This window comes from Eutrigla gurnardus, assembly GCF_963514095.1.
Source record: "Eutrigla gurnardus genome assembly, chromosome: 11".
In the NCBI taxonomy this organism is placed as follows: domain Eukaryota; kingdom Metazoa; phylum Chordata; class Actinopteri; order Perciformes; family Triglidae; genus Eutrigla; species Eutrigla gurnardus.
In genome coordinates, this window is record NC_139925.1 from 26417131 (window position 1) to 26428434 (window position 11304).

Here is an 11304-nt window from a genome sequence, read left to right on the forward strand (position 1 = left end):
GGCCAATAATATTAGGATTGTGTGTAGCCACTGATGGCATTGGTAAAAAATATATTCTTAACTGCAAACTGAACGCCAACACAACACGGTGGCGAGGGTGCTGCTGATGTAATTAAACATTGTAGTATTTCAACACATTTGTTAATTACGGTTATTTCGTGGCTTTATGCTAAGTGTTTCACAGCATACACAAGTGGAACCCTTGCTTTGGAGAGGTTCCCGCTCCCCTCAGTCTTTGATTACTTAATGGGATTAATTATTCTGTGAAGAAGCCGACGCTGTGCAGGTTTTTCCACAACGTGTGGATCTTAGATCTAAGCAAAGCTTAAAGTTGCTGGATGAGTGGAAGAGGGTTGCTTCTTCACTGGTGTGTTAATCTCCAGATCCACTGTACGGCACAAAAAGGCCACACACAAAACTGATACTAAAAACAAGACAGGATGTAGCCTTTCTTTCACCTCCTAAGACCTGAGCCTAAAGAGCGGACCATGTGATGGGTGAAAGTGTGTTGGTGGTCTGCAGCCCTGCATGCACACACACACATACACACACACACACAAAAACCCCCACTTACAAAAACCTCGCCGACCTTCCTTCTAATTGGACTTGGGGTGAAGGGAGAGAATGGGTGGGGGTGGCTGTGGGGGTTGGAGGCGTAAATGTGACCTTTTTTTCCTCTGGGGAGATTCCCAAGACACAGTGGGGAGGATTGGTTTCTTTGGGTCCGCTCACAAAAGAGCCTCAGTTTTCTCTCTTACTGGACACTTCCTGCATTTCTACTGCAATTCCAAATATAACAAACATTTGGTAACATTTTGCAAACCATGTTGTACCGCAATGGAAGTCCATTTGCTCTGTCCTGGATGAAATATTAAGATCCTTTGTGAAAGTGAAAGTTGCGCAAAATAAGCCGAACCGTACTCAACCTCAACCCAGTCTCACAGCAGTCTGGGATCAGGTTCATGTTCTTCTCATGTTTCTCACATTGGAATAATGTCAATGTAAAGTGAATTATGACACTTTTTCTTGGTCGTCATATGAATTAAATGCATAAACGGGGGGGCAGGGAGGTGGATGGTCGAACAAAGACTTTTAACTGTGACACCAGTTTTGGACAACGTTGGTTTTGTTGTCCAAAGCTAACGTTGGTTTTGTTGTCTAAAGCTAACGTTGGTTTTGTTGTCTAAAGCTAACGTTGGTTTGTTGTCTAAAGCTAACGTTGGTTTTGTTGTCTAAAGCTAACGTTGGTTTTGTTGTCTAAAGCTAACGTTGGTTTTGTTGTCTAAACCTAACGTTGGTTTTGTTGTCTAAAGCTAACGTTGGTTTTGTTGTCTAAAGCTAACGTTGGTTTGTTGTCTAAAGCTAACGTTGGTTTTGTTGTCTAAAGCTAACGTTGGTTTTGTTGTTTAAACCTAACGTTGATTTTGTTGTCTAAAGCTAACGTTGGTTTTGTTGTCTAAAGCTAACGTTGGTTTGTTGTCTAAAGCTAACGTTGGTTTTGTTGTCTAAAGCTAACGTTGGTTTTGTTGTCTAAACCTAACGTTGGTTTTGTTGTCTAAACCTAACGTTGTTTTTTTTGTCTAAAGCTAACGTTGGTTTTGTTGTCTAAAGCTAACGTTGGTTTTGTTGTCTAAAGCTAACGTTGGTTTTGTTGTCTAAACCTAACGTTGGTTTTGTTGTCTAAAGCTAACGTTGGTTTTGTTGTCTAAAGCTAACGTTGGTTTGTTGTCTAAAGCTAACGTTGGTTTTGTTGTCTAAAGCTAACGTTGGTTTTGTTGTTTAAACCTAACGTTGATTTTGTTGTCTAAAGCTAACGTTGGTTTTGTTGTCTAAAGCTAACGTTGGTTTGTTGTCTAAAGCTAACGTTGGTTTTGTTGTCTAAAGCTAACGTTGGTTTTGTTGTCTAAACCTAACGTTGGTTTTGTTGTCTAAACCTAACGTTGTTTTTTTTGTCTAAAGCTAACGTTGGTTTTGTTGTCTAAACCTAACGTTGGTTTTGTTGTCTAAAGCTAACGTTGGTTTCGTTGTCTAAAGCTAACGTTGGTTTCGTTGTCTAAAGCTAACATTGGTTTTGTTGTCTAAAGCTAACGTTGGTTTTGTTGTCTAAACCTAATGTTGGTTTTGTTGTCTAAAGCTAACGTTGGTTTTTGTTGTCTAAATCTCACACACACACAAAACGTGGTTCAGGCAAGAAGGAAACTTCCAGTTGAAATACATTAGTTTGAATGAATGAAAAAATATATACATGAATTTAGTGACTCTTTCGCAAAGTGCTGTGAGGCTGTTCCTGTACAAGCCCTCTACAACTTCTGCTGTTGTAAACATACTGACGTATAACCAGTTAAATGTAGATGTGCTGTAGAGTAATTTAAGCGTGAACAATGTTAAATAAACGTATCATGTTTATACATAAAATCTTGATCTGCAAATGAAGTCAAGTTGTAAGAGAGTTGTAATTAATAGCAAATATAAATATTTGCCTCTGAAATGTTATGGATTTCAAGTAAAGTAGCATGAATTGAATGTGAAGTACCTCAAAATTATGCTTAACTACAGCACTATCAACAGCTGCACACCATCATTCACCACGGTGCACATAGTGATGAGGACCACTGGTGCTTGGAGTCCGTCAATGAGGAAATGACTCTAGATTGTGGTGTTTAGCTGTGATGTGACTCAGGTGTGTTCAGGCCCACCTCGGCCCCGGTCTCAGTGTTCATAGTAAACTAACATGCTGAGTGTGGAAGTTCTTTTTCCAGAGCTTTCAGCCACAGTCACTGTCTTCATCAGCAGATTGAATCTCTTATACAATCTCTTTATACTTGTCTTATTCTGTATTTTAACTGTTTTTTATTTCCAAGTCTTGAATTGAATTGTCCCTTTACAATGTGTTTAATTAGTTTGGCTTTATAGGTTGTAAATAAAGCACTTTAAATTGCCTTGTTGCTGACATGTGCTACAGAAATATACCTGCCTAATGATGAACAACACTTTTGGTTATACTTGAATTTATATCAATCTAATAAATTACACATTATGATGGAATTGGTTATTTCCATAATAATGATTATCCAACAACAAAAAAGATATAATAGTAATAGTTGTAAATTTGTATTTGAAATGTATGCACTAACTTAAAATCACATTTAATTTCAGTGAAGGAAACCTGATAGGACTTCCTTATCCTTCATTTATGTTCAATAATGTTATATTATATACTAAACGGAAATATGATCTTTTCACCTGAAAAACATGCAAGATCCATGAATGGTGTCTGCAGGTCAGGTTAGAATAATCAATGGGAGAATGTCAGCAACAAGCAGAGTGTGACTGCTGCTCATAACGCTTATTATCGAAGGCGAGACACACACGAGCACAAACAGCTGGACAGAGAGATTTGTCGAAGCTGTGTGGAACTGTTCCCACTGGAATAATAACTTGGAACTATACGATAGTAATTTAGGATATTCTAAAAGCAAAAAGGCAGGGAAAAGAGCTTTTTTGTCAACTTTGGGACAGGCGTTTTTCAGTTATTTGATAGATGGCAAATAATTAGCTGCAGTCCTCATGAAATCCATTTCAAATGGAATGATCACGACTGCCAATGCTCCGATAATTGCTCATTGAAACCTCTCAGTCAAACTTGTAACACCGCGATTATTCATTATTATTCTGTTTGACTTTAAGCAGAAGTCACAGATTAGGGGTAAGTCACATTACACATGACATGTATGAGGTAAAACAGTCATGAAATTTATCATAACTTGATTAACAGCAACATGTATGGAATAAAAATGAAAAAAACACACACTTGTCTTTGTCTGTAGCCATACATAATATATATGCACATTTGTACCACACGTTTCACGATTTCAAGATATTTCACAACAACAGCACCAAAGAGCTTTTGATTGATTCCTCAACCCGCTAATACATTCATTCATCCATTATTTTCCAGATATACTAATAATCTATTAGATACAGAAGTGAATAATTTACAATAAAATAACAATTTGAAGGTACATTTCTCATTTCCAGTATTTTTATACTACAATAATTCCATCCAGTCTCCACATGCATCAGTCTTTTATGATGTGGATGGAGAAATGTTCATACAGGAAGGAACGCTCATTGTATTGTCTTAATGATTGAAAAAGCCGTCACCTTGTAGTGTTTGACAAAGCGAGCTGCTTACTAATGCTGGAAAGCTTTCCTTCAGCAACTCCTCCCTTTGATTAGCTCGTGCAATGGAATAGAAACTGTACACCGATACTCCGAGAACTCACAGTTGTATTCAAATCACAGACGGAAAAACCAACAGAAAAAAGTAGTCAGGTACTGCATCTTGAAGACGAAAAATGCCACAAAGTGAAGACTTTTGTTGAAAAATGTGAAAAATCCTCACCAAACCATAGAGAAAACAACACTGAACAATTCAACCATCGTACTGTAGGACAACACCTTCTCTGGATCCGGTTTTGGTTTGGTCCAAACTTTAATACAATCCGATACACAAAAGATCTTTTTGTGAGCGGAATTTTCTTTGCATCTGCATAATCAAATTGCATTCGCATGTCAAACCGGTTGGGTGGTGACACTGGCTGGCCTTGCAGTGACCTTCAAACGGAGGCACCCCCCCTCTCTCTCTCCATATTCTGTGTTGAGAAGTTGGCCTTGCTTGTTCATTCATAACACTGCATTTTTAATGTTTTTTTTTTTTTTTTTGATTTGCTGATTGGATGTGACAAACCGCTGCTCAGGTGACACTGGCTTTTCTTTCTCCACATCTACTCACTCCAGTGACATGCATCTACCCAGAACAAATAATAAACACACGATTCAGAAAGGTACCATCACTTTACACTTTCTTCATTAACCCGGCACTTCCTGCTTTACATTATGCAGCACTCCTCCCGCAGTGATGGATGGTTTTGTGGTACGAAGCAGCCATATTCTCTGGGCCCCCTGTGTATATTGTTGGATTCATTGATCGGACGTTTGTTTAGCAGAAACCTGAAAGATCCCTCTCTAAAACTCCATCCTATAAGAACATTTTGTGCAAAATCTCTCCACAACCCCCCTTCCCCTGTCTTTGTTAGAGCTTGTGTTGGTCTCTGTTTTCTTCCTCGTACAAGGCGCCAGATGTGCAACTGGAATACATGAACTGCTACAGAACGTGACACAGACAGAAGAGAAGAGAATGAGCACAAACAGACGGACAGTAAAAGCCAACGAAATAACCCAAAACGTGTTCAGACGAAACAGGAGCCCATCATTGTGAAACAAAGCATCATTCCACTATTTTCTTGTCCGTGGATTCTTTGCCAATGGTCCGCGAGTAAGGCTCAAATGCAGAGGAGCTCAGGTAGCGGGCGGAAAGTTCCTGCAGGTTGCCAGCCAGTGAGCCGGCCATGGACAGCGGGTTGGAGGACATGCGGGTGGCGACGCCGCTGAGTAAGGAGGGCATGGGGAAGCTGAAGAGGCCGTGAGCCGCCGGCGAGCCCTGCAGGCCGGCCACTGTCCCTGAGCTGGTGACGGCCGGTAAAGGAGGGCTGCCCCCTGCCGTGCCGGTGCTGCCGCCACTGCTGCTGCCGCTGCCGCTCATCGCCATGGATGGAGGGCGCAGGCTGGAGCCGCAGTGGGGCAGGAGGCCTGGTAGGCCCGGCGGCGTCAGCAGCCGACCCTGCTCCAGCAGTCTGAGGACACTGCAGGTCGCCGCCGTTTCCGAAACCACCGAACGCAGCTCAGAGTCCTTCCCCTGGTCCTTCTTCTGCTTAGTGCGGCGGTTCTGGAACCAGACCTTCACCTGGAGACAGAGAAAGGAATGGTCATGTGTGATCATACGTCACCTGCAAAAAAAAAACAATAAATTGAAGTATCTAAATACAGCATTACTTTGATACATTTAATACATGTCTAATGTTTATATTGATATCGTAACACTTTGGTCACCGTGTGGTTACAACACACGCCACATAACAATCCCCCCCCCCCCCGGTCTGGCTGTTCACTGTTAACTCTCCAGTAAAGGCAAACAATATTTTCTAAAAGGCCAGTGATCATACTGTAACACTAATCTGAGTCGGGATGAACTTGTTCTGCTTTTGTTCACAAAGCTGAAGTAGCAAAGCGCCGTCTGCTGCTCCGTCACCACGTGCACTTTGAGACTCACTAACGCTCCGCAGCTGATCGTGCTGCGAGGGGCAGCAGGTAGCGATGGCGGTTTGAGTCGGACACGCAGCGGAGGGCTCGCTGTGATGCAGCAGCAGGCAGGAGGTTCATTCAATCAAAAGTTGCTCAGACATCCTTTCACATGTAAAACTTCCTCAGCCGCTAATACAAAAGGTTGAAGCGTGAACTCAGATCAGCAGCCATCTGTAAAATGGATCAAAGTTCTGCCGATAAAAATAAAAAAAATATTGTTTTTTTTCTCACTGAATGTAAAATTGTGGTATGACGTTATTTATTCATTAGACTGACACTCAATCGGCAATTATTTTCATAATTGTTTGACTGTTAAAGGCAATTATTAAGCTGACGATCCAAACTTTCCCTGCAGTCGGTGTCTCAGATTTGTGGCTTTTCTCAATTTTGGATTTTTGTAACTTGAATATCTTGATATTTATATCTTAGAAATACTTAGTATGAGACTTTTTGGTTCGGAGAACATAACCAATATAAAGAGGTCACCTTCATTTTTGGGAACTTTTTCTCACTATTTTCTGACATATAAGCAATCAGTTGGAAATCTACATGACATGTGATAATAATTGTAAGATGCTGTTTGTCTACAGATCAAATTCCCATTTAAAACGTGTGACAACGCTGGATAACACATCCACCTAACATTAACCAGCCTCTCCTGCCTCTGAATTCAAAATGGCCTTCCTTTAATGACAGTGGCATCATGGGATTTCAGCAGGTCAGAACTATATAGAACATCACACAGAAACTGAGATATCCAAAATATCTCAGAAGGCTTTCAGAGTTACGACATCATATTAGTTGTCCTTTTAGTTGCTGATAGCAAAGACATGTTTCTTACCATTGTGAGATTTCGTGGTAAGTATTTGTTCAGTAGTTAGTGGAGTATCCACATCATATTCTCGTTATTCCCAAGAATTACAAATAGTCATCAATGTGCCTCAGCGGATCTATTTAGTTCTGTTCAGTTTCACATCGTATCAACTGAACAAACACGGTGTTTTCACATAGAACTGTATATATATATATATATATATATATATATATATATATATATATGTAGCAATCAGCAGCCAGCCACTGCTCCAATGGCACGTCTGGTTCCTGTAGGGGCTTTACTTTTCACCAACCCATTTCCACATCCACTATTTCCTTTTTGCCCCTGTGAAGAACATCACGTACATTTTAGAGGTCACGTTCTCAGTGCAGAGGAAACCAGGCAAAGATGATACGCTGCTGTGCACGCAGTCCTTACTCTAACAACCAGGGGCCCAAACGCCAATTCTCCATGTTTTCATGAAGGCATCATCAGGACAACAATCAGGCGCCGCCTTTGTCGCTCCTTAGTGCGTTTATCACCTTCTGTCTGAGCAAAGTAGCATCTTCACACACTTTTGTAACTTGAATTCATGTGAGCAGCAATTGTGTAAAAATGTTAAAAGCTTTAAATGTAAAACGTTGGGTCAGACATCCATGCTGGTGATGAGGACAGCAGCCAGTTTGTACATCAACAAGCAGAGTGAAGTCGTCAGTTGTGTTGTCGTTGTGGGAGAAGAGCTTGACCTCTGGCAGACCTTCACTCAAGGTCAACCTCCTCCCTCAGACACATTAGCACTACGTTAGCCTGTTAGCCACTTTACACATTTACCAAAATATACAAACATATGAAGGAAACGCAGCAAAGTCCACAACATTCATGGTGACTCGCTCTAGAGACTGGTGTCAAACACAGGCTACCACACACACACACACACAAGTCTTCTGTCACTGCATTGGATTTATTAATAAGGCGGATGCATTTACATTAAAGCCTGTGAGAAATATTTATCCTTCAAGGTACAATTTATTATCTATATGCAAATCAAAGGTTTAACCCGGCGCTCACATTTAAAAGGGGCAAACACACACCTCCAGGTTTTTATGATTATTGGTGCCATTTAAGATTTAAACGCTTGGAAAACAGACCCGTTTCCAAACTGTAATTATTAGCCTCTTGAAGAAAATATGGAAGAAAAATGATTGCACCTTTCTATTTGAGCTTATAAAGAAATAGAATAATGTGGTTACATTCACCTTCCTCTGTGCCAAAGCAAGTGGTGCTACTAGATCCTAACATAATATGGTCAGTCCAAACTCACGGTAATAGTCACACTACATTATTGCTGTTTCAGCTCAAACAAAAGCAGATTGTCCAGTTTCCACAGCATTCATGATAATGTTCTACACACCTGAGTTTCAGACAGGTTGAGCTGCCGGGCCAGTTCGGTCCGTTCCCTCCCAACAACATACTGGCACCTCTGGAACTCCATCTCCAGCCGGTAGAGCTGCTCTGCAGTGAAGGAGGTGCGGGTTCGTTTGGGACGGTCCAGATCCAAACCTTTGGGCAGAATAATCTCTCTGATGGAGCCTTTAGCATCTGCAACAATGAGCACAACACTGAGGCAAAGAGAATATAGAAGGAACATAGAAATGCAACACTAACATAATTGTTGTTGTTATTATTATTGTTATTATTATTATAATTATCATTTTTATTATTATTATTATTATTATTATTATTATTATTATTATTATTATTATTATTATTATTATATTAGATAGTAGTGGAGGTACTGAATATTTAGAAGTGAATTTCAGATTGTATTTAACATTTAACTGAAGTGTATTTGCAATAAATGTAACAGGATTGGAGAGAAATCAAAAGAGTTTACAACAAATTACTCCCTGGACGTGTTTAAAAATAGTAAGTAAAGATTACATAAATAATATGAAATAAGAGTGACATGTTGCATATCATACATATGGTACCACAAAAGAGAAAGGGATGGAGGTCAAAATAAAGCTGTTTAACGTTTAACAAAAGTAAATCAATATTTTTTTAAAGATTGTAAAGTATTAAATTTATCATCAATTCAAATCCTGCTAAAGAAATGCATTTGCAACGCTGCAATAAATTCCCTCACAATTATATTAATGCTAACAATAAAGGGAAATGAGTGATGTCGAATAGAATATTTATAATTATTTATTAATTATATTAATTTAAATCTCAGTCTCAATTTCAGCAGTGATGCTACTCTGTCTCATTATATGTAAGAAAATATATTTTTGGGGATGTTTTGTTTTTAGTTTGTTTTATACACTCAGTCTGTTGGGCCAGCACTGCATAAATCACAATCTGACACACACACACACACACACACAATAACACCCTATGATATGTTTGTTTTTATTGTTAAATATCCATAAAACAAAACTGCTTTTTTCAGTGTTTGAATATTTATAATCTTAATATTTATCAGCGTGAAAGAGTAATTTAAAAGAACAGAAGGAAATATAAGTGATTTGTTCATTTTAATAATGTATTTAATTATTTAATGCTGGGTATTATTAACATGAAATATAAAGAAAAATATCGCTCATCGTTGTGTTAAGAAAAATTTAGCATGTCAATAGCAAATATTTAAAGAAAGAAAAATCATTGAGTTCATGCAGTATGTCTGGCCTACAATTTTCTAAATCTAAATATTTCTGCAGTTAGCTCTTTTTCATGACAAATAATTTAGTCCTCTTACTATTTTCGACATTCCATTAATTAAAAGTTAAAGTTAAGTGAAATGATCTTAATTGGCACCTTTCTCTCTCTGATATTACAAAAGGCTTCATTTTTCGTCATAATTCTTGAAGGTTCCCTCATTTCCTCATTGCAAAATGATCTAATCTAATCTAATCTACCCGCATTGTTTCCTCACATACAACAATTCGGAAGTATCACACTGCAAGTTCCAAGAAGAAAAGAAGAGAGGGACCACAAGCCTTACCTCGGACTAGTATTCTCCGACAGTAGTCCGGGTCCCCCGTGCTCCCCCTGTTCTTGTCGCAGTTGTCCGGCGTCCCAGAGGGGGAAAAGGAGTCCTGCTGCTCCTTGAGGAAGCTTTTGGACAAGCTGCCCTGGGAGTCCTTGTCGTCTTTTCCCTTCTTTAGTCCATTCTTCAGCCCCATCCCTTCCATCTCTTGGTTGTACCTGACCTCCATGCTCAGTTTGTCCTCCTGGACCTGTGGCTTGTCCGCCTCTTTTTTCTCCTTTTGTCAGGTGAAAAAAAAATTACAGAGGAGACGATGCACCGGCTCGTCTGGACAGTGTGGGGTTTAGTTTCAAAACAGCACCTTTCAGCAGGGCAGAGTCAGCTATCTAATGTTGGGTGAAATACTTCCCTCGGCCGACCGAGGAGTCCTATTATCACTGACCAAACTCCCTTTGCCCAATGATCATGGACTTCTCAGTGAAACTCAACAGTAATTCAATGCCCCCCTTTCCTCGTTACATAGACATCAGGCTGGTAGATGATCTCCAAATAATCAGAGCCATGGATGCGCACTCACTGTTTCAATTGATTACGGTAATTTTGCTGCCTCCACATTTGCGTAACCTCATGAATACACTAAATTGTTTGGGGGAAATAGATCAGGTCTTGATGGAGGGGTTTGCTCATCCCGTCCCCCTCAGTTTGCCCGCTCTCAGCCCAGAGAATCAGCACAAATGATTGGTCTTGCCTCGCAACCAAGCCTCTGCAACCCCCACACACAATCACAGACGTACGACTCTTCCAGACCTGAAAAAAGTTCCCGGGTGCTTCATTCTTCCTTCCGCAGATCACAGCCGGCCATTTTGCCCCCGCGACTTTTTTCACGACGCACCTGATTGCCGCAGCATGTCAGCGAACTTTGATCCTGTGTTTTTTTCCCTTTGACACTCTCACCAATCAACGGAATTCTGCAATGTGCGGATCTCGCCGCTAAGCTATTGTAGGCAAGAGACACTGGGCGAGCGAGAGAGAGAGAGAGAGAGAGAGAGAGAGAGAGAGAGAGAGAGAGAGAGAGAGAGAGAGAGAGAGACGGAGAGAGAGAGAGAGACAGGTGAAAAGGATAAAGAAACAAATCCACGTCGATCAAAACGTATCACGACCCGGCCAGTTTGAGAGCTGCAACGCCGGGCTCTACTTTACTTAAACTGGGATCGTGTTCCTGTTTCCTCCGCTGAGCAGCTCAGCCAGGTCCCGGCCGCTAACGCCACATCCTTCAGTATTCAAATGATTGCAC

General features: G+C 40.4%; 1 protein-coding gene across 1 annotated transcript; it reads right to left on the reverse strand.

Moving 5' to 3' along the window:
- Positions 1–5290: 5290 nt before the first annotated feature.
- On the reverse strand, positions 5291–10257 carry vax1 (ventral anterior homeobox 1; the record flags this gene model as incomplete). The annotated part of the gene is made up of 3 exons (XM_084021275.1): positions 10026–10257; positions 8433–8620; positions 5291–5806 (listed from the first exon to the last, which is right to left on the reverse strand). The coding sequence occupies exons 1-3, from the start codon at positions 10237–10239 to the stop codon at positions 5291–5293; spliced, it is 918 nt and encodes a 305-aa protein (XP_083877401.1). The 5' UTR covers positions 10240–10257.
- Between the last annotated feature and the right edge of the window lie 1047 nt (positions 10258–11304).